The following is a 27,847-nucleotide window of genomic DNA, read 5'->3' as shown; positions in this document are numbered from 1 at the left end:
GGTGGCACAGGGGTGATCTGGTGATGGGAAACCCACGGGGATTACAATCGAGATGGAAAAAAAATGTGCAAAATGATGTAAAAATAAACTTTGTAATAAAAAAAATCAACACATGATTATACATGAGAAAAGCCAAATTTAGTGAAGGATATGTTTGCTGAAAGAAACCTTAAAGCCCTTATTATGACTATAATGTTTAATGAAGGCTTCCCAGGAGAGGGGACACACAGAGGGGAAAGAAAAGAAAGACTGAGAGAAAGAGAACAAGATTAGTAATAGATGGAAAACAATTGAATAAAGTAACTGACGATTCCTTTTAAGGACCACAAAATTGGAAGCTAATCACATCAAAGTCTATGTCTCCATAAATACACAGATCTCTCTGTGTATGTTGAAAGGGGATCTCTCTGAGTTCAGACCAACAAATTATTTGCAAGCTTCTACCACTACAAATCCCTCACATTTTATTTCCCTTCCCTTACTGGGCAAAATGAACACAGATGCATGTTTTCAGACATTGCATATTCTTAAGGGGTAAATTCTGAATCTCCCTAGTAGTTAACAATTCATAGAGCAACTTAGACCAGCTGCTAGACACCATGCATGTACATGTCCTTCATGACATGTTTTGCAAGATTTGTAGGGACCCAGCTCATCCAGGTAGACTTAGTTCTAGATAGATAAGGAATTTAAACTTTAGTCTTGATTTAGGTTCTAACTACTTGTTTTTGTTTGTGTTTTTATCTTTCTGGTTTTTCTGATTCAATCTTTAGCCTACACATGCAGAAAAGATAGAATTGATTTTTGTAAGTATCAGCTCTACCTGAGATAAATGTAACCAAAAGCATACATTATTAATAGCATTAACAGTCCTAACAAGAGTTAACATTAACTGGATGTGACACATATTTCTTTATATATACATTTAGATAGATAAACTGATTTAAATCTCAAAAGAACCCTCACATAAATAGGTGAAACAACATTTGTTTGAGAAGGAAATACTGTTTTCTTGTCATTGTGTTTTTAGACATAAAAATGCTATGTAGTGAGAATTGGAAATTTAGTGCTCACGCTTATAAATTTTGGAATAGAAAAATATAAGTGCTATCTGAACAGACATTGTGGAACACAAGGCTGTTGATAGGAAGTGTATGTAGGAAAAGTCAAAGACTGTGGCGTTTTGCAGCATGTACCACAGGATCCTGTATATAACAAACATTCGAATATTTACATATTTGACTTTTAAATGCACTTTAGCTAACTAACCATTTTCCAGATCACCTCTCAGGTAGGACAGAAAGTCTACTGAATAAAAGGAATAGTAGGTGGTAATTTTTCTGTCCAAAAAATAATATTTATAAGTAAGATATAATATATAAAAATAATATATATATATAAGTAAGATATAAAACCAGAAATGCAAGGGATTTAGCATTGTTGAACTTCATCACTGAATACCGTCATCTATCATCGGTCAGTGTGATTTTGAAAAACAGCTGTCCATTATCAAGGGGTCAGAGTTATCCTATGTTCTGGTAAAATTTCTTCACTTATTTACCCTGTAGAATATGATTTAGCACATAGCAGGTGAGAGGCATGATAGGTGATTTAAAACACTGTAAAATAAATACATGAATTCATTCTCATAAACAGGAAATTCAATGTCAGCTAAGTGTTGAATTGGGGGAAGGCTACATAGTGTGAAGAGGTTTCATAGTAGGCTGATATGGATAAGGGGCGGTTAGTAACCCAATGTCAGCACATTTACTACCATGTAGGTAATCCCAGGAATACCCTCCCTGGTCTAATTTTAGCCCAAATTCAGAACCTTATTTACTTTATTTGAAGGTATATTCAACAGGTTCTTTCTCCTAATTCCTTTAAAGGAAAAGAAAACATTCTCTACAATTTCCAGAAGACTAATGAAAGTCAGTTATAGTAGAAGAAACAAGGACATTGAGTTATACAGACCTGGACTTAAACTACAGTTCTATTATTTTCAAGCTGTATGACCTAGTGCAAGCTGCCTGATGTTTCTAATACTTTATTTTCTCATCAGTAAAACACATTCCCATAGTGACCAAACAAGATGCACTAAGACTTTAATGAGATACAATGTGTAGTGCTGGCAGTAGCTAACAGAATATAAATATTCTAAAACAATAGCTATTGTTACATTTACTCACTCTCAAGAAGAATCAACTATTGTCCTTTATTATTTTACCATACCTATGAGAAAGTTTCTTTCTTCCACAATACAGGGAAGTGAAAAAAAGCACACAGTATCTATGAAATACACTGGAAATGCTATCTTTTGCTCTCTGTAGCTAGTTATTTTTTTTTCATTTTTAAGATTTATTTATTTATTCATATGGAACTGGGGTACAGGCCAGAGATGTGGAGGGTGAGAGGATTCACCAGAGACAGAGAGAGGAGCAGAACAGGCAGATCGACGAAGTATACTGCTGAGGGGAGCAGTGGGCGGGTCAGGAGAGGTCTGCCACGCCATGTGGTCACCTCCCGGGCAGGCGGGGATCGAACTCATGCGGAAGTGGCTTTAGCTTCTCAGTGCTGTGCTTTAACCCGCTGCGCCACCAGGGAGGGCCTCTGTAGCTAGTTTTAATGTGTAATACAACTTTACAATTAGAAATCCTATCACTGGAAATTATTATGAAGAGACTATGTAAAAGTTATATGGGTGTATCTCTTAACCAGAGCAACAAATCAGTATACAGTGATTGTACTAATGGAATTTGATACAATCAAATGTGAATTTTTAAGGTCAGACCAGGATATGGTAGATAATATTTGAATCTTTAGAGTTATGTAAGGAAATGTCTTAGATAACTAAGTTAGGAATAATAAAAGCTGAGTAACATCCCCAGTCACAAATACAATTATTAAAAGGCTCATGTCTCATAAAGACACTTGAGCGCACATAAGTGATAGAACTAAATAAAACAAAAGCTCAGCTGAAATGTATGTTTGTTTTTAGTTGTAGCCCCTTGCAGCACTTTAGTTGACTGGCATCCTTTGTTTTATAATTCATTCCTTGAAGTGCTGAGGGATGCTGACCATGGTGTTGTATTATGTAGGGGATTTATTTGTGTTACGAGGTACTTGTCTATCAAATCACATCAAGCAGCTATCATTTCTTTAGCTGATCTGTACTATATTAAAAAAAATGCACTGACAGCTTTAGTGAGAGCAGCTGTAAGTGGGTTATTTCCCCGAAGACTTAAACACAGTTTTGTTTATATAATTTGAATTTTATATACTTCACTACCTATACAGCTGGTGAATATTGATCTACCAAGCTTCCATTAAGAACTCAGAGAAGGTAAAAAGGCACAAGGGTAGAAATCATGTGTGAAGGAGGAGATGGTCATATGCCATTCGTGCAATCAAATGTCACAGTTAAGCTTAGTTCTATTATCTTTCCTTTTTCACTAAGAAACATACCTTCAACTAGAATCATATGTGAAAATAACTAATTGATTCTCTAGTAACTTCAAAATATAATGCCAAGAATTCATTACGAGGTGTTTTTAATCTAATAATTAAATACCGCTAGGCCCTAATGCACATTGACTAGACAGAATAATTTTGCATCAGTGACTGTAATAAATGTTATGATAATAAGCTATGTTAAATGAGAGTAGATTTGAATTAGACGATAGGCAGAGCTGCCTATAACGATCAGAAGATCTAGAATGAATGATGGAGAAGTTCCCAGAAATAAGAAATTATGTAAGGATATCTGTGATCCAATATTAAACATATTATACACTTTTAGACAATAACCTCCCAAAGGATAAGATCTTTTCCACACATCATATGCAGTTTGTAGTACACCTGGTACCTGGGCTGAATAAAACAATCAATAAGTGTTCCTGATAGATGGAATCAAAGGCATCACTTGCATTTTAGGTATCCAGAGATATAAAAGCCACAGTTAGTCTGTAAAACGAATCTCTTAAAATAAATGAGCAATGAAAATACTCTCTATATCAGAAAATCTTTGATATGCTGACAGAATATTTTAACTCCAGATAGTTATATATAACAATTATGCATCAACAAATGTTTGCTTGTTTTACGTCTGGAATAAACTGTAGTGACAATGCCTGGCCCTAAAACCACTATAAACAAAGAAGAGAAAATGCTCTTTGAGGTTGAAAATGGACACCAAAATATGTACTGCGGTGCTATCTTGTTATGTTAGGGATTGCTGACATGCAGAATGGAGGGTAATTCTTATAACTAAAACAAAAATTAATTAATTTAAAACAACAGCAAAATTGACACCCATATACTTGAGTATTCAGTTTTCAGGTGGTTTTACTGCACATTATTTTGTTGCAGAATCTGTTGGAAATGACCAATCTTGTTATTAAATCGATTATTATAAGAAGTCAACAAAATGAAAAAGAATATGAATGCATCATAGGTTTGCAAATGCGTGAAGGTGAGATTTTTTTTTTCACATAATCTCCAAATTTCTAAGCTAGTTGTTTTATTTCTGGAATGCTTGTAAAAAAATGTTAAGATTCATAATTTTAGAATGAAAGTAGAAACAGAGCATTGCCTCTCAAAAACCTGAATATTCTGGGGCCTTCCCTGGTAGCACAATGGGTTAAAGCACAGCACTATGAAGCTATAGAAGCCACTGCAACAGGAGTTCAATCCCCAGCCAGGGAGGTGACTCTCATAGTGTGGCAGACCTCTCCTGACCCGCCCGCTGCTCCCCTCAGCAGTGTTCTTCGTGGATCTGCCTGTTCTGCTCCCCATTCTGTCTCTGGTGAAGCCTCTCGCCGCCCCTGAGCCTCTGGTCTGTACCCCAGTTCTGTATGCACCAATAAATAAATCTTAAATCTTAAAGATTTATTTATTGGTGCATACAGAACTGGGGTACAGACCAGAGGTGTGGGAGGTAAGAGGATTCACCAGAGACAGAGTGGGGAGCAGAACAGGCAGATCGAGGAAGTACACTGCTGAGGGGAGCAGCGGGCGGGTCAGGAGAGGTCTGCCACACTATGTGGTCACCTCCGGGGCAGGTGGGAATCGAACTCATGCGGAAGTGGCTTTAGCTTCTCAGTGCTGTACTTTAACCCGCTGCACCACCAGGGAGGGCCCAAAAATAAATAAATCTTTTTTTAAAAAAGTATCCTTTAAGAAAAAACCTGAATATTTCTGCATGAAAGCAGATGAAGAAAAATGTCACCTTTCCAGTGAATATGCCAACCTGAATAATGATTGAATAATGGAACAGAGGAGTTAAAATCTACTATCTAAACTGATTGCTTTTGATGATATATGTGAGGAAAAATAGTTAAAATTTTCTGTTTCATCTGGTAGAAAATCTTGAGTAGAATTCATAAGATGACATGGCACAACAAAATTAAAAAAAAAAACAAAACACCAACTTTATGGTTGTACTTCTAACTATAGTATAAATCCACTCCTTACCCCTTCATATATCTATATAGATAAGAGGAAAAAATAATGTGATATCAGTAATATCACATAATCTGTGCTTTTCATTATAAATTTTTTATCACAATGCTATCTCAGTATCTTTTTATTAGGTTATAACTTTAGAATGTTTTTAATTGAAAAATAGATGTAATTTCAAAGTCATATAAACAAAGTAGCGATTACTAAGACAAGTAATTTTTGCCTTCTTTTGTCAGAAAATTTGTTAGTTTAAAAGCTATACACAACATGGGTCTTCATGCTCAGTACAAGACAAGTGGGAATTTCCTAGCTCTGAGGTTTGAGAACAACTGAACTGCAAAAATACTCAGAATTTAAAAGCCCTTGCTTGGGGGCTAGGGGACAGAGAACATACAGAGTAGAGGGTAACTGCCAGAATATTCAGAGAATTCAGACATCTGTGTTTTTTGTTTTTTTTCAGTGAAGTCACAAAACATAATGACAATGATGTACTAAATTCAGGGAGGAGTATTCAGTGGGAAGTTATGCAGCCAATCTGCCCCTATAAACAAAGGATTACTGATCATAGAATGTACAGGAACTAGGAAAACATTCTTATCAGGGGTCTGCTTCTGAACAGAAGAAAGGTCTCTGAGTTTTCTAATTTTGTTTCTATTATTCTTTGTTGTTTCTTTTAATTTATAAAATGTGAATATGAGTAAACCCAAAGGCTATTACCAAAAAAAAAGAAAAATAATAAAAGGTTTTAGAGAATGCTTAGCAGTCCAATCATTATATTATATACTTTTATCTCTGCAAAGCCAAAGCCAGATTTCCCCCAAGATTGGACAACTTTATTGTTTGCTTGATGATGATTTTAATGACTCTTCTAATAGTAATCTGACTTGCAGTATAGATCTATCCCAAACTCATGATATATAGATATATATCCCAGGTAGTTAAATAAGATGCCAACTCTACAGGGTGCTAGCAAGGGTTATATGACTAAAATCAAAACAAAGAATTTATTGAGAGAAAAGGCAAAAAAAAAAAAAAAGCAACCACAAAGGTTTCAATAAGGAAGTTAATTCTTATATGTTATCAAGTGCCATATGGATAGAGAACCACTTGATTTTGCTTTCATGTTAATTCCTTCGACAAACATTTGTTAAGACATATCAAGTAAATAATGTCAACATGATTCATACACTAATTTTAAAAAGTTCTTAAAGTTGTAATCTAATGTTACAGCATTCAATAACTAACCTCCCAAATAACCATTTAATTAAAAGCCACAATAATTTTTAAAAAGGAAAGGAAAACATGGTGCTTTTAGAGAGTTTAATTGGGAGACCTAATTTTGACTGACAGGCAAGCAAAGGCAGCTGAGACAGGAAGAATAAGCAGGTAAGAGATAGGCAGCAAGTGGAAGTGAAAGAAGCAGCATATGTAAGAGATCAAAAGCAGGAAAGAGCACGGTAAATTAAGAAAACTGAAACATAAAATACAATGCAGAAGAAGCACAATGTGCAAGAGGCCAAGCAGCAGAAGATAAAAGTGGGAGAGGTGGTAAATCCTGTTGATTAGTTTATACTATAGCCTTCATGCCATACAACCAGCAGAGAAGCTTAAACTTTTAAACAGATCAATAATATAATACAACACAATGCAAGTTAAAAATGTCACATTGGGCCCTCCCTGGTGGCACAGCGGGTTAGAGCACAGCACTAAGAAGCTGAAGCCACTTCCACATGAGTTCGATTCCCACCTGCCCCGGAGGTGACCACATGGCGTGACAGACCTCTCCTGACCTGCCCGCTGCTCCCCTCAGCAGTGTACTGCATTGATCTGCCTGTTCTGCTCCCCACTCTGTCTCTGGTGAAGCCTCTCGCCACCCCTGAGCCTCTGGCCTGTACCCCAGTTCTGTATGCACAAATAAATAAATCTTAAGAAAAAAAAAATGTCACATTGAAGACTGTTTCTGGACTAAATTGGAAAAGGGCAAAAGTATAAGTGGGGAAAACAGCTAAAGATACTTTATATTACTTACATTACCATTTGTAATAGTAATGGAGATGCTGGCTTGGGGTGAGGTGGTAATGGGACAGATGAAGACAAATGAGTACAGCTATGTATATTTTAGATTCAATTAGGAGGTAATTAATGACCCCTTCTATATCAGTTTCAATGCTTTGTTTAATGCACAACCCAGACTACTGTTGTCAAACAATGAAAATGAGGGGTAAGGAAGTAGAGAGAAAAGGAGATGTAATGTGAAAACATGGATGCCTGTGCAAGCACACACATATATCAACCAGTGCAGTGCAGTAGTTAAATGCATCAACTATGCAATCAACCTGTCTGGTTTTGAATTCTGCATCTACTATGTACGACATAACCTTGGGCAATTTCCTAGCCCTCTTTGACCTTAGTTTCCTCAGCGGATACAAGTAACTAACAAATGTGCCAACCTCATGTGAAGACTCCATGAGATGGTACATGTGAAAATGCTTAGCATATATCTGAGATAATAAACCTTCAATATACTTCTGTGTCTGTCAATAAGGGCAGTAGTATTAGTCATAATAATAAGGTATCCCCATTTCATAAGTTTGACAGAGAATACATTAATAAAAGATGTGACTAGAGAAAGATGAGTTTGTGGTTAGGAGAGATACTAGAGGTTCTGAATTCAAAGTGCTTTCATTTATCTTTGGTGAGTAAGATATTAGTTTCTTTGAAGTAAGTGAAATTAATGAGGAGGTGAGAGACAGAACCCTTGAAGACAGCGGGTAAGATAGGGTGTTGCTGCTAAGGAAAAATGAAAGAGCACTGACTAGGAACAAGTTAAACAACTGCCAAAATGGCAATGAAATTCCCACTGAGGTAAAACTAAAATGTCATTAAGCCACCAATTCACTCAGTTCACCAAAGAGAGCAGGGAGACATAAAGCCAGAGAGTTAGAGGTAGATTGGGAATACTAAGGAACTCTAAGTTTATATTGTAAATTCTGGGAGACAATGAAGGTTTCTAGCACAGAGATCATATTATTGGATATAGGTTTTAAAAAGACTATGAATACTTTTTGATGGGGGGAGAAAGCAGAAGGAACATAGCCAGTTTGGTGTCTTTATCTTTAGTGTAGGTCATTGTACATATACCTAAATCTGTCCTATTTGTGGACAGTCAATGTATTTGGAGGGTTAAAAAGTAGGTGGATGCAACTCATGTCATACAGAAGTGTGCATTTAATATTAGTATGGATGTGGAGAAAAATATTTTAAGACAAGTTTTTACTTTTGCAGATCTAAAATATGCTATTTTTAATCTTATGCTCGTTTTTGGATTTAGTAAGCATTAATATAATACAATAAATATCTGCTGTATACAAGATATTGTTCTATATACTGAAAATAGAACATCATTATTACAAAACTCTTCTCCTAGATAAGAGATAATCTAAATATTATTTGACAATTCCTAATTGTTATTGCCTCAGGTAATTTACATAGTATAAACTATTCTGTAATGTCCTTGACTTTTTTACCTACAGACAAGTAGTTAAGGATGGGGAAAGTAAATAAGAGAACTAAGCGATTCCATGTACATAGTCCTAGAATTATTTATTGTTATGTGCATAAACAAGAAATCTCTTCCATTTCCTATTTTGCTTTTAGTTCGGAAGGTATATTGCTTTTTATGTCCCAAGATTTCATTTCCTGAGTGTGGTACCAAGGATATTCCTCTTGAAGGACTTGCTTGGCAAACTAATACATCTTCCAAGATAAACTGCATTCAGGAAAAAAAATGGCTTCAGAGAAATTGTATAGTGTATGTACTGTAAAACTCATAACCACCATGACATAGCTAAATTCTCAGATGTTATATAGCCTTGCTTCAATTATAATATGAATCAAGCAACGCAGGTTTCAAGTGTGAACTTCGGTTTCAAAATTTTATTAGTTAATATTGTACTAAAGTACTGCTGGTTAATAAAAAATATTAACAGTTCAGTTGATAAATTTCCCTAATTCAAAAATGAGAATAATATCTTCCCCAGGTACTTTACATGCTCTATCTCATTCCACATATACATTATTGATTTGTTTTTCAAGGACTTGACAAAATCCTCCTACATCACTGTATGCAAAGCAATATCTGAGATTAATTAACTCTAAATGTGGGTAAGCCATTACTGCACACATTCAAAAGAAACATTCTCTGTCCCATCTATCACATTTTGACTTTAAACAGGATTTTAAAATTGCAAAGTATACCAAATCAGATCAAATCTAACATATTACCAATAAAAGCTTATAAAACATTTTAGATGAAACAGACATAGTGTTTGATTATTCGGTCTCATGGTAATTTCCAAAAGACCTATTATACTGACAGAAAATGGTCAGGGAGCCAGTGTAAATATGAAAGCTATAATAGAAATATTTATACAATGAAGACTAATCTTGAACACCTAAGCCAAAATAGCTTTTTCTCTAGGAAATTAAAGAAATAGCATTCCCTCTTTTTCACTTTTTTTCCCTAAAATTATTTGATTAGATTCAGAGACTGCTGAAATATGTACCCTTTTGAATACATAGTTCATACCTAGTCATCTTTTGTATCTCTGAAAAATGAAGGGCAAATGTGGAAATAATCTATTCCAAAAATAATTTAGACACACTAAAAATCAGGATGTGTATACATGAGATTTTCTTCCAGATAAAATAATATAGGCAAAACTTCCAATCAATTAATGACACTCTAGGAAATTTGAAAATTCTTGGGCTTTTTATAATACAATATATACCATAGAAAATAGATTTTAGAATAATTCTATTTACTTAATTGCTACAATTTTTACTTGTTCCCAAGTTTGGGGGCCACATCATAACATCAAGCTATAAATAGATGAAAAAGAACCAAGAAAATAAAACAAGCTATTTTTCATATATCAAAATCATTAAACATTAGTACTGAGTATAGAGAACATCCAGTAATATACCTTGAGATATACTGTAGAATGTAACCTTAACTTCTTTACTTTCTATCTATTTCCATGACAAAAAATAATAGCTAAATAAGGACTTTTTACCTAACAGCCAATGTTGCAGTAGGAATAGTGGATGATATTCTTAGACAACTCAATGGTAGTAGGCAGCTTTCCAGATGCCAGAGCCAGTTATGCTGTGTTAATGTATGTAAGTATGGGTTTGCTGGGAATGAGTATGCTGTATGCTTGGCAGTTAAAAATAGCTAGAACTTTGACAGTTAAATCATTGGGACCTCAACTTAGTATCAGAGCAATTGAAACATTGGTTAGATGGGATCCCTGTGAAGAAGCTATGCTTATCAATTTCTACTCAGTGAACACTATTTGCAGATGACATCTGGACATTTGCTGGTCAATATTTTCTCTTTCTACATTTTCCCTTTCCTCACTCACCATTTAAAAAAAAAAATACTATAATTGTTATTTATCCCCATGTGTCTACTTTTGTATCATGTCCTACAATTGTAAGCATGTGGGTGAGGACAAACTGAGTCAACTTAGGTTCCCTGAATTTGTCCTGTTTCAGCTCAGGGACCATCATGGGGTCAGATACACATCAGTTCCCAAACTGAGTGAATAACCTCCGCATGGTCCACCATAAACACACTGAAATTACTGGGCCTGTGGCAGGATTTTAATGTTCTTAATTCAGAGGAGTTGGGCTTTACTTAGAGCGCTATGTTTATGATTTTTGTCACAGGTTAAATCTTTAATTTAGGCAGTTTTGTTCCTCCTACTCCTCCTTTTCCTCTCCTCTACTCCTCCTTTTCTAACCCTCCTCCTCCTCTACCTCCAGCTACTCCATTTCCACCTTTCACTTTGTTTACAGCATCTAATAAAGTCTGGTGTATGGTAACTGACTTTGATTTTATAGGAGTTTGTAAGTATACACCTGGGGCTCTAACTCAGGAATTTTGCTTGTGTGTGTGTGTGTGTGTGTGTGTGTGCATGCACTCTTTCTACAACTTATTTTCTTTGTAAGAGATGAGAATTCTACTCTGATCAAGAGTCTACCCAGTCAAATTCAGGTGGACTGGAAGAAGTTATGTTGTCCATCACAGAAATTTTGTTCCTTTGTATCACTCCATAAGTTAGATTTAGAAAAATCAGAAGTCCATTTGATGGCACAAAGAAGAGGGAAGCAGCCAACAACCTGTCAATCAAACTGACAGAAAGATTAAGAATAGTAGAGTATGGACCATCACATACTGGAGACTTTGAATCCACTAGCAGAATATCATTTCTAAGAGGACAGGGTCTTTCCTGATGAGGATGCAGAGGGTCTGTAGGCCTCACTTCCCCTCCAAAGATAAGACTGGAATGGCTTCCCCTCATAACTGACAGAACACTCAATTTTGACAAAGGAGCTACCCTGAGATTGAACAATTTCCTCTTTGCCAATACCCAATGGTTAACTGAAAACCAAGGGTAACCTGCAAGGTACTATTGATTACAACATCATGTTTTCCTTTGGGGACCTCTTGAATTGTAGAAATGCCTTCCTCAAAGGATGGCCGATTTGTCTGCTTGTGTTTCTGCTTTCCATCAGGCTACCTGGGTGGAAATGTATCCCATATTATATGCAATGTTAAAGCTGGATAACAAATGAATGGTTTTCGGGAAGGCTGCTTAAGATACCCATTGGCTCCACCAAGATGATATAGAAACCTGGAAATGGAAGGAGCTGTCCCAGTGGTAGATTCTGTAAGGTTCAGGCACTAGCCAAACCTAGGCACACAGAAGGAGCTGTTGCCCGAAGCAGAAGCAGATATTCCGGAGCTCATGACTTGTTTGTCACCACCAGTAATACAAGCCCGGGCAGAAAAATAATCTCCAGTTCCTTGTCAAAATTTTCCACCTGGCCATTTCTCCCCCCTTCCTACCTATAAATATCCCTCTTACCCTCCTTCAGTGCGACTTCTCTGACCTCAACTTTCTCTGGGGTCAGTGAACCTCACCTGGGAGCACAGAAATAAACCTGCTTTGAGTTTTACTGGACTCACTATCTCTTTGCTCCCTCTTTGCTGATCATTTCAGATTCTACAAAGGCTAGAAAACTGTAAGGAACACTTGTCAATAGGGATAAGGAAGGCGATACTTAAGCAAAAGATTTATGGTAAGACACTAGAGCTTAAACAAAAGGAAAATGAGGATCCACCTGAGATCCTTAAAGGGATAATTCAACTTATAGTACTTACACAGGCATAAATCCAGATAAAATTCTCAGATGACAAACATACACACACTGCTCCAAATATAAGGAGGAAATAAAGATAGAAGGTGACATAGACATAAGTTCTTTCCCATTGGTGGACACAGCTTTTAGAGTTTTTAATGCAAGAATAAGAAAGGCCTAAGCCTACAACTATTTCTGCAGAGAGAGAGGCAGGACAGATATTTTGGAGTGACAGAGAATGGATGTGGAGAAGAAACAGGAGAAATAAACGCTTAAGGAAGAATCTGTGCTTAATTACAAAGAGAGGCATTGGAAGGACAGGTGTCTCAGGTTTGAAACAAGAAAGAGGGAAAAGAAAGAGAAAGTGGGAGGGAAGGAGAGGAAGCAGAGTGACAGCACAGAATGAGGATTCAAATAGGGACACGGGCAAGAATAAAGACAAAGTGAAAGGAATGAGGAAACAAGGAGAGAGAACTATAGACAACTGTTAGCTTAAGGTTTAAAGGATTAACTGAAGAATAGGGAAGCCCAGCAGTTCCTCTCAATTTGAAAAATCCTATTATGATCACTTCCTTGGGAGAACTGAGTAACTCGCTGTGGGGGATAATTTGGTTAATTTATTTTTGATAGGCAGTGGAGAAAACTAATTTTGAATTCTAAACTGGCTTGGGCCAGCAAGAGAACCACCAGTCACTGGGTTATGAGCAGAACTATTGTCATATTGCTTTGCATTTTCTTTTGATACCATCATTCAATAGATGTTAGTATTCTCACTATGCATGGCAACAGGTAACTACAAAATTTCAACAAATAATTTTGTTACTACATGAATAAATAGAAAATCGAAAATATGGCTGCATTAGTTAGGTTTTAAATGGAATGTCACATTTTTGACCTTTTGGGATTTGATACTGAGTAGTGCCAAGAAGGAAAAATATGTCATCTTGAGTGTGTGCTTCCAGAGAACTCTTAAGAGAGCAGGGAAGCTTACTTCAATTGGCAGGATTGGACACTCTAGGGAAAAAAATGTTAAGAAGAGGATATCTATCCAAAGTGCAAATGTTGTAGATTAACAATAAAAAAGACCAACAATCAAAACATATTTTTTTTCACTCTTTCTGACAAGTACTACCCAATATTTGAGTTGAGTCCTTTTGTCAAATACATACCACAACTCCAAATTGTTCAGGCTCACAGAGGTCATCATATTCATTCTTCAGCTGTGCTAGTTCATTTAGTACTTTCTGTTCCGGAAGATGCTTTATTAGGTTCTAAAAGAAAATATTTAACAGAAATTTAGTGTTTTATTAAACATGATTAGCCGCTTTAAAATGATTAGCAAAGAGAGTGGGTAAATTTCTGATTGTGGTTCCTGTTTACTGCCAGCGTATCACCCCTTTCCCTCCAAAAAAGTTCAAATTAACAATTTGAACTTACAACAAATGTATAAAAAGTTTGGTTTCTTTGAAAATGGCAAAAATGACATTACAAAATTGACTAATCATTTAGGCCTTAAACATATTTTTTTCAGCCATAGGTCTCATTGTGATAGTCAATTCAAACAGAAAAATATCATTCAGAATTAACTCAAGTAGGATAATTATATTTTTTTAAAAATCAATGTTGTATTTCAAAATTAATATTTGAAAAAAAATTCAATCACACAAAGCACACCAAGCCTGTTTAAAAAAAACATTATTTCATTATTTATAATATCTATTTATTTAAATATATAATGCATTACTAGTTTAATGGAAAATCAGGCAAAAGTGAAAAAAATGTGATGAATGTTCAGGTTTCATGCTCAATAGAATAAAAATGAATTATTATCAACCTATTCTATCTTGGAATTTGGTATAGTTCTAATCATTATTTTATTAGCTCGCAACTGGGGTTTTGTATGGAATTTCAAAAGATACATGGTAGGAAGGAAATTAGCAAAAAATGATTTAAGAAACTAAGGTTGACACAAAATGACTGAAGGAAACTTCAGGGATGGATTCCTCCATTGAAACAACCACTGTATTGGAAACAATGATTTGAATTAACTCTAGAAGTAGATTATATATGACTGCTAGTAGGAAAAAAGAAAAGTTTTTGATAAAGTGTGACATTCCTGCTCTATGCCATGGAAACATGAATCCATCCCTCTTGCCACATCATTATTGTGAGTACAGTGCCTAAGAATCTAAAGCAATTGGCTAATGCCTAAAGGGAACTTACACTCCAAAATGTGGGGTTGTGTACTTTGTTTTGGCAGTTCCCTCAAAGACAAGTGTAGATACTTGCCTTGAAATCAACCCTTTCATGTTGAAACAGATCAATCTGATGAATTTATTAGAATTTTTAAGTAGACAAAAACATCTCCCCTGCTTCTGGAAAGGGGACATTTAAAGAAATCTGTCATATAACTGACTGATAGCAAAGATAATGAAATATAAACTTCAGAAGCCAATCATAAGGAATATATGTTTTGCAAATAACATTTGGGGGGAAAAAAACACACACATAAACTGGCTGTAGCATCCAGCAAATAGAAATCAGCAGTGAGCATGGAGTGGCAGGATAACATTTAATGGGTTATAATAAAATCCAGTTCTCAATGGAAAAATTTCAAAGCATACAAAGAAACAGAAAAGCATTATGTATGCATAAGGGGTAAAACAAGAATTTCACAGGCACTATCCCTAAAGGAGTTTAAAACAATAACTTATTTAGGTCAAAAATATTAGATGAGCTGTTTTAAATGTTCTCAATGAACTATAGGAATCTAAGGACAAAGAGCTGTATTAGGGAAATGATGCATAAAGAGAATGAGAGTATCAATAAAATAGAGAAATTATAAAAAGGAATCAAACAAATTCTGGAAGTGACAATTAACTGAAATGAAAAATGGACTTCAGGGATTAAAATGTAAATTGAATAACTAGAAAACATTACTGTGAATTGGAAGAAAAATTACAATAACCTGGTATAGACCCAAAATGAAAAAAAATTAATAAAAGCTCAGATCTGTTTTACACTATCAAGCATACTAATACATGTATCACAGTATTCCCAGGAAAGTAAGGGTCAGAAAAAATATTTGAAAAAATAGCTGAAAATACCCCAAAACCTGATGAAAATATCAAAAAAAAAAAACTAATCAGCTGAAAGAGAAAAAGAGAGAGAAAGAAACATAGAAAAAACAGAGAAAGGAAGGGAGGGAGGAAGAGAGAGATGGAGGTAAGGAGAGAAAGAAGGAGAAGGAGGGAAAGAAGGCAGGAAGGCAGAAAGAAAGAAAGAACAGAGGGAGAAAAGGAGAAAGGAAGAGGGGAGGGAGAGAGAGGGGGATAGAGAGAGAAATGAATTCACATTCAAAGAAATCTGGTTTCTACCACTGAATGAATACTGAATTAATGAGGATAGCAAAAAAGAAATTACAATATATCTCAAGACAAATGACAAGACAATCACAACCTAACAGAACCAAATACACAACAAAAACAGTATTCAGAGGGAAATGTAAAGCATTAAGGGCATGCCTCAAGAAAAAAGAAAGAGTTCAAATAACTAATCTTATCTCTTACCTTAAAGAACTAGAAAAAGAATAACAAAATGAAAAGCTAGTAGAAGGAAGGAAATAATGAGGATTAGATCAGAAATAAATGAAATAGAAACCTAAAAGTAGTTCAAAAGACTTTAAACTAGTTTTCTGAAGAAAAAAAAAATATGTACAGGATACACAACTCTAGCCATGGAACACAAAGAATAAGAGAGAAAAAGACAGAAATAAAATCAGAAACAACATAGGATAAGTTACAATAGATGGATTCAAGGAATGATAAAAGATTATATTAAGTTATGTTTGCTAGTATTATTAACTGTCCAATACAGAATCCGAGAAAGAGAAAACCTGGACAGATTAATTAAAACAAGGGAACTGAAATAATAATCAAAAGCCCTCCAAATCACAAAGCCCAGGGCTACACAGTTAAACCAGTGATTTTACCGAACCATCAAAGATAATCTAATACCTATTCTCAAACTCTTTAAAAAAAATGGAGAAAAGTGAAAGTTTGAAACACATATTATGTGGCCAAAATTACACTTATAACAAAACCAAAGATGCCACACGCACAAAAAAACACAAATCCATTTCCCTGATGAATACAGATGCAAAAATCCTCAACAAAATCTTAGCAAGCCAGAGCCCTCCCTGGTGGCGCATCAGGTTAAAGCACAGCAGTAAGAAGCTAAAGCTGCCAGCATGAGTTCAATCCCACCAGCCCTGGAGGTGACCACATGGCATGGCAGACCTCTCCTGACACGCCTGCTGCTCCCCTCAGCAGTGTACTTTGTCAATCTCCTGTTCTGCTCCCCACTCTGTCTCTGGTGAAACCTCTCACTGCACCTGCACCTGTGACTTGTGCCCCAGTTCTGTATGAATAAATACATTTTAAAAAAAAATCTTAGCAAGCCAAATTCAACAATGCATTATAAGGATCATACACCTTGATCAAATGTGAGTTTATACACAGTCACCAGAATATTTCAAAATCTGAAAATGAGTGTACTAAGTAACATCAACAAAAGGAATGATGAAAATCATGATACTTCAATAGAACCTGAGAAATCATTTTATAAGATTCAGCATCCATTTATGATAAAAGCTTTCAAAAATGAGGATAAACTGAACATTAGCACAACATATTAAAGACAACATATAACAAACCCACAACTAACATCATCATCAATGGTGAAAAGACTGAAAGCTTCTTCTCTTCTAAGATCTGGCCCAAGACAGTTATACCTACTCCTACCACTAACATTAAACACAGTTTTGAAATTCTTGTTTACAGCAACTAGGATAGAGAAAGTTATAAAAGCAATCCAAACTGGAAAAGAAGGGGTGAAAACTATCACTATTTGAAAATTACATAATACACATAAAATCCTAGAGACTCAACTAAAAAACTAATTGAAATGGTAAACCAGTACAACAAAATAAGTCACAAAAATAATTTACACAAATCATTGTGTTCCTACATGTAAACAACAATCTATAGGAGGAAACCAATACAACAATCCCACATATAATCTCAACAAAAATAATGAACTTAGGTGGAACCATAACAAAAGAGGTAAAGGACTGATACAATTAAGTATATAAGAATTTGTAAAAAAGAACTAGAAGAAGACACAAAGAAATAGAACAATATTCCCTGCTATTGGGCGAGAAGAATAATCAAAGCAATATAAAAAAATTCAATACAATTTCCATCAAGCTATCAATGGCTTTTTCAAAGAAATAAAACAAGTATTACTGAAATACATATGGAACCACACAATATCCTGAATATCAAAAGGAATCATGACAAAAATGAATGGTGGCTATCAAACTCCCAGACTTCCAAGTATACCACAAAGTAACAGTGACTGAAACAGTATACTACCAGGGTAAAAACAGATGCACAGACCAATGGAATAGAACTGAGAGCCCAGAAAAAACCCACCTACTTTTCACCAAAAGTGGCTAGAAAACACATTTGAGAAAGGAAAGCTTCTTCAATAAATGGAGTTGGGAAACTGGACCACCACAAGCAAAAGACTAAAACTACCTCACATCTTATACCAAAATACCAAAAAAATGATGAAATACTTGGATGGTAAGAAAACACAGAAATAAATAGAAGAAAGCACAGGCAGAAAAACTTGCAGCACAGGATTCTGGGATACCTTTATGGATTATACTCCAACTCTAAAAGAAACAAAAGATTATAAAAGTTGTATTTAATTGAAACAGATTATAAAATCTTCTCCACAGTGAAAAACACTAATACTAAAACAAAAACTATCACTACTTTACTGAATGGGGGAAAATATATGTCCACCATATATCTGACAAGGGGATAGCAAGATTTACAAAGTACTCATAGAACAACTCAACATAAAGAAAACAAATAACCCACAATCAAAAAATTGGCAAAAGAGGGGCCCTCCCTGGTGGCGCAGCGGGTTAAAGCACAGCACTGAGAATCTAAAAAAGCCGCTTCCGCATGAGTTCAATTCCCGCCTGCCCCGGAGGTGACCACATGGTGTGGCAGACCTCTCCTGACCGGCCCGCTGCTCCCCTCAGCAGTGTACTTCGTTGATCTGCCTGTTCTGTTCCCCACTCTGTCTCTGGTGAAGCCTCTCACCGCCCCTGAGCCTCTGGCCTGTACCCCAGTTCTGTATGCACAAATAAATAAATCTTTAAAAAAAAAATTGGCAAAAGAGCTAAACATTCTGTCCTCCTAAAAAACTCATACAGATGGCCAATAGATGAATGAAAAAGTGATCATCGCCATCTATCATCAGGAAACTGTAAATCACAACAACAGTGATACTTCCCATCTGTGAGAATTGTCCATATTATAAAGAGTAAGAGCAGCAAGTGTTTGTGAGAACATAAAGAAACAGGAAACAACTGTTGATGGGGATATCATCTTCTTCAGACCTATGGAAACACTATGGGAATTTCTCCAAATACAAAACAGAACTACTTATATTATCCAGCAATTCTATACCTATGTATCTACCCAATAAATGCAAAAGCATGAATTCAAAGAGATATATACAGCCCTGTGTTCACTGCAGCACTATTTACAATAGACTTCTCACATAAAATATTAGAGGAAAATAAGTTACTTACCCAAAGATAGATGAGTGGATTATAGATTTGGTGTATATGTATGTACACACACACACACACACACACACACGGACACAGAGTAGAATATTACTAAGCTATAAAAAAGAAAAAAGATAAACACTTGCCATTTGTGACATTATGGATGGGACTCTATTTACAATATAGAGAAAGGGGGGAAAAAAACACCAAATAAAACCAACCCAATCAGAAACACTAGACTGCTGAATTGAAACTAAGGGGAAAGGAGAAGTGATAGATGAAAGTGGAAACAGGGTACAATGGACAAGTTTGGAAGACATCTGTAACTTTGGTGGTGGGTGTGATATGGTAACTTACACCTTAAGACTCAGATACTACTTCTCTAAATAATATACAGTTTAGTTAAATTTACATCAATAAAAACCTTATGAAAATTCAATAATAAAAACTAAAAAAGAAAATTAAAGGATAATTATATGCTAGCAAATTAGTAAACCTAGAAAAAATGGACAAAATCTTAGAAACACAAAATGTATGAAAATCTCAGTAGACCTATAGCCAGTAAAGAGGTAGAATCAGTATTCAAAAATTTTAAAAATTAAATCGCAGATTCTGAAGTATTCACTGGTGAATCTTGCCATATATTTAAAGAACAACACATACATATCCTTTTCAATTTCTTCAAAACATTAAAAGAAGAAAGCACTTCCTATCTCATTCTATAAAGCCATCATTCCATTGATGCCAAATATGGACAAAGATACTATAAGAAAACCACGGATCAATATCCCTTAGTAAACAAACATGTAAAATTTCATTGAAAATACTAGTAATTTGAATCCAGTACACTGAAAGCATTATATATTATGACCTAGTTAGATTTATCCCGAGAATACAGGGTTAGTTCAACATATTAAAACCAATCAATATACTATCCATTAGTGAGTAAGGGTGGGGGGTGGGCAAGCACAGAAAACATCATTTCAACAGATAAATAAAAATCATTAACAAAATTCAACACTATTTTGTGACAAATATAATCTCTGAATTACAAATAGAAGGAAGCTTTCAACAAGATGAAGGTGTTAAATGAAACATTTCTGTTAAAACTTTACAATCAATGGTGAAGCACTAAAATCTTATCTGCTAAGATAAAGATCAAAGCAAGAACTCATTCTTCTATCACGTCTATTAATTGTTCTAAGTAGAACAATTAGTCAAGGAAAAGAATTTAAAGGCATCTAAATTAGAAAGGAAGAAAAAGTGTTTATTTGGATATAATATAAGCTTATTTGTAGAAAACACCCAAAAATGTCCTTTAGAGACAATAAACTCAGCAAAGTTTCAGGATACACAATGAACACACAAAATTCAATTATATTTTTATGTACTAGCAATGAACAATCTCAAAGGTAAGTAAGAAAACAATTCCACTTACAATAATATTTTTTTGAAGTACCCACAGTGAGATACCATTTCATTTCATACCTGCTAAAATGACTATTATCAAAAAATGAAACACAACAAGCGGTAATGTGTAAGTAGAAAAATAGGAACACTCATATGTTGCTGTTTGGAATATAAAATATAAAGAGTTTTATGTTTTCTTAGAAATCAAATGTAGAATTACCAGATGACCCAGCAATTCTACTCCTAGGTATCTAACAAAAATAACTGAAGTGGGTTCTCAAACAGATACCTGTACAAAAATGTTTACAGCATCATTATTCAATAGCCAGAAGGTAGAAACAAGCTATGTATCTATCAACAGATGCATTGATAAAATATGGCATATACTTAAACAGGAATTAAGCCAAAAGAAGTGAAGTTTTGATACACACAAAAATATAGATTGACTTAGAAAATATTTGATTTTGTTCAATAAGATACAAAAAGTCAAATATTGCACAAATCCACTTATAAATGGTATCTAGTTTATACATATTCTTAGAGAGAGTTAATGAGAGATTGCCATGGGCTGGGAGGGAGAAAACTGTGCAATTACCACTAATCAGCACAGGGATTCTGTTTGCAATAAACATTCTGGAAGTAGTGGTAGAGGAACAACAATTAACACCAGTTAATTACACAAAAAATTGGGTAACATGGTAAATTTTATATTGTAGATTTTACAATGAAAAAAAAAGCAGATAACAGAGCATCAGTCCTATGGAAAACAACTATATCATGTGCTATATACAGTATTCATTTTCCTAACAATTTCCATTAAGGTCTGACCTGCAATGGCACCCACTGTATAACAGATGAGATTAAAGTTTTAAATTATATCCTATGACCTTAAAGAATTAGCATTGATACAACATATGTGTAAAATAATCTAATGAAAGAAATCTATTATTTTGTGTCATTGATAAAATTTGCTTTTCAAAGTGAAATGGTAAGCAAATACAAACATGCTATTTTCACTTTTCCACATTGTTTTTGAAGTATGCAAATCACTCAAATTTTAAATAAAATTTTCTCATTAATAGGCATTTTTATAAAGTATATTATTGAGAAAAACTGTTTGGCAAATTGAATAAGCTTCATTTCAGGGAAATTAAAGTAGAAATAACATTGTTAAAATAAGAAAAAGTGAGAATTCTGATATTTTCACTTCTAAAATTCTTTTTTACTTTAAGTATGAAAATAAGTAATCCGAATTTATGAAGCTTAAATATAATTTTAACTCAAAATATAAAACTTACTATTTTGTTATACTTTTATCTCTTATACAGACAGTAACCCATTAACTCATCTTTATGAATACAGGCTCCACAGTAGGTGAAATATCTTTTCTTTCTCTTTTCAGCTATATGAAATATTTAGAACATTCAATGAGCTTCCATGTATTCTGATTCTGGATAGCAGTTTACATTTTATGACTGAGCTACAAGTTATGTAACCACCACTGCAAGGTAGGCTCCATTTGCAGATAAGGATGGGAATAAAAGTCACGAAAGCAACAGTACTCAGTGCTGAATGAGTCAGCTACCTCTGCAATCCCACACTGCGCTGGCCATCACAGTCACTGTCTAAGACACCTGGTATTTCCTCACATATTTTGTAGACAATATTGTGTTATGAAGTTTTAACTTGAATACGTTTTCATACCCACAGACACCTACATAAAAGAGGGAGAGGAAAAAAAGTATACAGACTGAGAGAAATAGCAGTACTTATATCCCTGCACTATCTTTAACATACTCATCAAAAGCTTGGCAAGAACAAGAAATACAGAGCTTCAGGGCCAAACTTGAGAGTAATGTGGTCAGTCCAAGGAATTACCTGTAAATCTATGTGTATAGTGGACTAAAGTGTTTCTCAGGAGAAAAACAGCCCGCCTAAATTCAGGGTAGCGTGTGTCATCAAATGAGGTTGGGCCCTGTGAAGAAGCCTGCATTTGGAAAGGATTGGCACCCCTTCGAGTGCAACATGTTGGTTTCAGGATGGGTCTCCAAGCCCAGTCTGCTTAACCGCCACAATGTGAAATGTCAGAACGCTGCTGACAGGAACTGTGAGAAAAGCACTGGATCAGTAACCTGTATAATGAGTCTATTTAGAAAGGAGGAGGAGGAGGAAAGAACACATTCTTTCATACTTTGCCACAGAACAACAAATGTCCTTGACATAGGGGGCTTCATTACATCCTGTCTGTGTTCCATGGGAAACTTTCCCTGCCCCCCACATATACTCATCCCTAGTACAGGGTTCAAGATTAGAAACAAGGAAAATCACCTGCAATTGCTATATAGAAGATCACCTCTTAGATACATAGAGGTTGACAAAAATGAGGTCATATGGTGTGTAAGGTATTTCCTGAGATCTCTAGAAACATCAAGTGTAGGGACTTTGAAGAGAGAGTCCCGTAATAGCAGCTAAGAGCAAGAAAAATACAAATGAATATAGCCTAGTCTGTGTTTTGAAATTCATACTGTGCAAGGATCCTGGTGGCACAGCAGGTTAAAGCACAGCACTAAGAAGCTAAAGCCACTTCCACATGAGTTGGATTACCGCCTGCCCCGGAGGTGACCACATGGCATGGCAGACCGCTCCTGACCCGCCCACTGCTCCCCTCAGCAGTGTACTTCCTCGATCTGCCTGTTCTGCTCCCTACTCTGTCTCTGGTGAATCCTCTCACCCTCCGCATCTCTGGCCTGTACCCCCCGTTCTGTACGAATAAATAAATAAATCTTACAAAAAAATAAATAGCTTTTGAATTTAGATGTCTTATGTCACCACTATTCATGTCTTTAAATAATTTCAAAGGTGAATTCAGACACATTCTACACTGTAAGTGAAATGTTCATAACAGCAGACTATAAATTATAAATTTTTAAATATAACTCAGAGTCTGATGAACTGTTCGTTGATAGGAAAATATTCGGTACAGTTTCACCCTTTCCTTTCATCCTCCCACTGTTCCTGCTTACTTCTGAGCATCTCCTTTCCAGTATTTCAAGATTTGTGGTTAAGAGATCAATTCTAGATTAGTATCAGTTTCATCCTAGAAAATGTCAATGAACCGAAGTTCACAAAGAATACAACAACGGGGGTGGGAAGTAACTATATCATAAATGAGCATATTTTTCTTCACCTTTTATGCATCACAAATTCACATTATTACAACTGTCACTGTTTTCTACAGGATTTTCTCCTAACAGCCCTTGAAGTTTTTAACTACTTTTTTACATTTCTACAATTACCTTATAATACTTCCAAAACTTTATTTCCTTTAAATGTTAATTGCATACTTAAAGGTTAGTTAAGTGAAGGTATTGAACCATAATGCCCTTTCCTTCTTGCCAAAACATAACCTTTCCTTTTTGCCTTATAGCTCATTAAGTCAATTTAGTAGTAAGAACTGAGTAGGGTTCACGTGATTAAATCTATAATTCCCCACATAAATGGACTGGAGCCAATAATTCTTTTTTAAAAAATATAATTTATCCCCTCAAATATATATAATTACAGTACATATTCAGGTCTGACTGTGTGTGTGTGTGTTGTGTGTGTTTGTATCAGTATTATTTTATCTCATGCTAACAAATATTCTATTTCATTTAAATTCCAGGAAAAAATATATCTATAAAATTCACAGATATATATCTATGGTTTTAAATCTCCCCCATTTTTTGGCATGGTCAACAATCTCAACCCATTTGCTATTGGAATTTCTTATTTACTTCTCAATTTTTATGGCATGAAAACCGATACATATTTAATGTTCTAAATAATGAATGCACATTTTTTAGCATGAGTTCAATGCACACATGTTGATGCCAGATCAGGTTCTACAATTTTTTAAGATACCTCCATTCCATTCAGCTAATATACACAGGCAGCTGACTAATTGCCACAACCTCACCCTCTGGAGATTGTGGCTCATGAAGATTATAGGTCTTTCAGAACCATGAATTCTCCCACTACTATTGTAGAACCACAATCAACATATGACTGAAAATAATTTGTATTCCATTTGATCCAAAATATATTTCAGGTCAGGTGGTCATGCCACAATTTTCGGCATTTGGTTTGAAATTACTAATGCTATGTAACTCCTAAAATGGACACCAAGAGTCTTTTAAAGCATGTTGAAATGATGATTAAGAGGCTTAAAGCAGTCCAGAAGAGTTTTCCTAACCATCTTCATGCAACTATTCCCCTCAAAATTATTAGCTGATGAAAGGATACACAAGCAATGAAAACTTGTTCAAAATAAGAAATTCCTGGCCAAATATCACAATTTGTTGCCTTTTACAGCTTTTCTATCACTTCAATCGTCAACTTGGTGCAGGTAGGGACACTTGTCTTAAAGAAATTGTTCTTAATTCTAAAGCTTAACATTAACTCTGTTCCCTAGAAGGCTCATTGATTGTCTAAGGATCAATACCACCTCAACACTAATAATACAAAATGAACAGCTACAGCCTTCACTACTCTTACCCATCTTCAAGTTCCATGTTTCTAATTGACATTTCCACCCGGATGTCCCATAATTAATTCAGATTGAATAAATCTAAAGGAGAATTCATTCTCTCTGACCTCTCATCACTCCACTGCTTTTCTACTTCTTCACATGGCCCTACTATGCCAAAAGGACTGTCATCCCCTCTATCTTCTAAACTTTCAAATTGTCAATTATCTATCGTTCAATCACAAGTTCAGGAGCTTCTTCAGGACACCATCTTTTTTGGGCTCAAACCTTCTTTTATATTCTACATCCAAACATCTGGATCAGGGAAATCACATGACATTTATATAATTCTGATTTAATTTCAATTAAATTCTTCAAAGTGTTCTAGCTCTATAGTAGATTAATGGATATTACAAATATACATACAACTTCTGTAATTATAAAAGGAAAAATTGAAAAATTGTAGCTACTTTATACATAAAAAATTTAATACCTGCTAATGTCATGATCCTATTTGTAGAAGGAATATATTGCTTTCTAAAATAATTTATATAATCTACTATTAATATGAAAGATAATTACGAAAAAAGTATTCCTTTGGTACTAATTATCTTATGTTTTGATTATATCCTACCTTCAATTCTAAAAAAAAACTGGAGATCATATTAAGCTTAAAATATATTTTTAAGAATTAAGCAAATATAGAATATAGAAAACAGTAGTTTGCAATGAATATTGAATAGGGTAAAATGTACGTATGCCCCTGTCTAAATGCAGTATATTCTTTTTTAGTAAAATAAATTATCTTTGTCATTATTATTCCTTTATGAATTACAAATATTTCATACATTTTAAATTAATATACTCCAAATAAAACATGAAATATGTGGGCCCTCCCTGGTGGCGCAGTGGGTTAAAGCACTGCACTAAAAAGCTTAAGCCGGCCCTCCCTGGTGGCCCAGTGGGTTACAGCACAGCACTGAGAATCTAAAGCCACTCCCCATGACTTTGATTCCCCCCTGCCCCGGAGGTGACCACATGGTGTGGCAGACCTCTCCTGACCGGCCCGCTGCTCCCCTCAGCAGTGTACTTCGTCCATCTGCCTGTTCTGTTCCCCACTCTGTCTCTGGTGAAACCTCTCACCACCCCTGAGCCTCTGGCCTGTACCCCAGTTCTGTATGCACAAATAAATAAATCTTTAAAAAAAAAAAAAAAAAAAGCTTAAGCCACTTCCTCATGAGTTTGATCCCCGCCTGCCCCAGAGGTGACCACATGGCGAGGCAGACCTCTCCTGACCCGCCCGCCCGCTGCTCCCCTCAGCAGTGTACTTCGTAGATCTGCCTGTTCTGCTTCCTGCTCTGTCCCTGGTGAATCCTCTCACCCTCCGCATCTCTGGCCTGTACCCCAGTTCTGTATGAATAAATAAATCTTTAAAAAAAAAAAACATGAAATATATTCTCATAATAAAAGTACATTACACAACAGAGTTGTATTGGCCAGAAAAGGAACAGTGTATAATATTCTGTTTATCCTTACATTAGGTATTATCTTATACTGATCCTGATAAACTGCCATTAATACAAGGATGCATTATTAAAATATTATATGTAAATGCTTTCAAAACTGATCCCTAACCTGATAGTAAAGAAACTTATCTGGGATGACTTTAGAGTTTGAAGAGGACTAATATAAGTCTGCAAATGAAAAAGCACATTACATGTTCTGTGGATTGTCTCAAAGGACTATATGGAAATCTTATCCGACTATGCAAAGGGACTATGCTATTGTTATCTTAAATCATTTCAGTTTAAAAAGTCAGGGTTTTTCTTTCATAATTTCTGATTAGGCATATAAAATTAATTTTGCAGACTATTAAAACTGTCACACTAACAGAACATCTATATAATTAAAATGTCCTATGCCCATTCAAAACATTTGATGGAGATTTACAGGTAGAAATATTTTATTACCTAGGAAAACAGTCCTAACCCAAATATGAGTTACTTCTACTTCCAAGATCATTATAACACTATAGCCTCTTTTTAATTAATTCAAAAGGTTTATGATAGAAAATGTCATATATGATTGGCTATCATTAAGAGTAATTCTGTTTTTGTATAAATATTTGTTATAAATACCTGTATCCAAAACAAATGTAGATGTATAAAGTTATGACTTCAAGAAACAAAAACAGCTATAATATCCAGAACACTATGAAATATCAGGTGTTCATAACAAACTGACAATACGTTTTTAAGCTAAGCAGAAACAACGCTTGCTACCTGTGGAATGTAAAAGTCACTCAGATAAACACACTGGTAGTTTAGCACCATCTAATCACTTCTCCCATCTCTCAATCAAAGGGCCATATGTATATTTTATAAAACACTTTCAGCAACACGGTTGATTACTTACCTAGTCAAATGGAACGAAAACTGACTAGGGGCTGTCATTTAAAAAAAAAAAAAAAACAAAAAAAAACAGCTAAACTGCTAGTTAAGATTCCTTAAAAATATCTAGATAGGCCCTCCCAGGTGGCGCAGCGGGTTAAAGCACTGCACTAAGAAGCTAAAGCCACTTCCGCATGAGTTCGATTCCCGCCTGCCCCG

At 35.1% G+C, this 27,847-nt stretch overlaps 1 protein-coding gene across 1 annotated transcript in view; it reads right to left on the bottom strand.

Annotated features, from left to right (window-relative positions):
• Positions 1-27,847, bottom strand: part of DIAPH2 (diaphanous-related formin 2) — an 831,186-nt gene that overhangs the window by 437,216 nt on the left and 366,123 nt on the right. The window contains exon 20 of the mRNA XM_004685633.2: positions 13,839-13,940. Within this exon, the coding sequence (XP_004685690.1) occupies positions 13,839-13,940 (102 nt within the window). The remainder of the gene's footprint in view (positions 1-13,838; positions 13,941-27,847) is intronic.

The sequence above is a fragment of the Condylura cristata genome, unplaced genomic scaffold (assembly GCF_000260355.1).
Source record: "Condylura cristata isolate star-nosed mole 26May11 unplaced genomic scaffold, ConCri1.0 scaffold00019, whole genome shotgun sequence".
Lineage (NCBI taxonomy): Eukaryota > Metazoa > Chordata > Mammalia > Eulipotyphla > Talpidae > Condylura > Condylura cristata.
The sequence above is the reverse complement of the archived record's forward strand: the minus strand, read 5'-3'. Positions and strand labels throughout refer to the sequence as shown.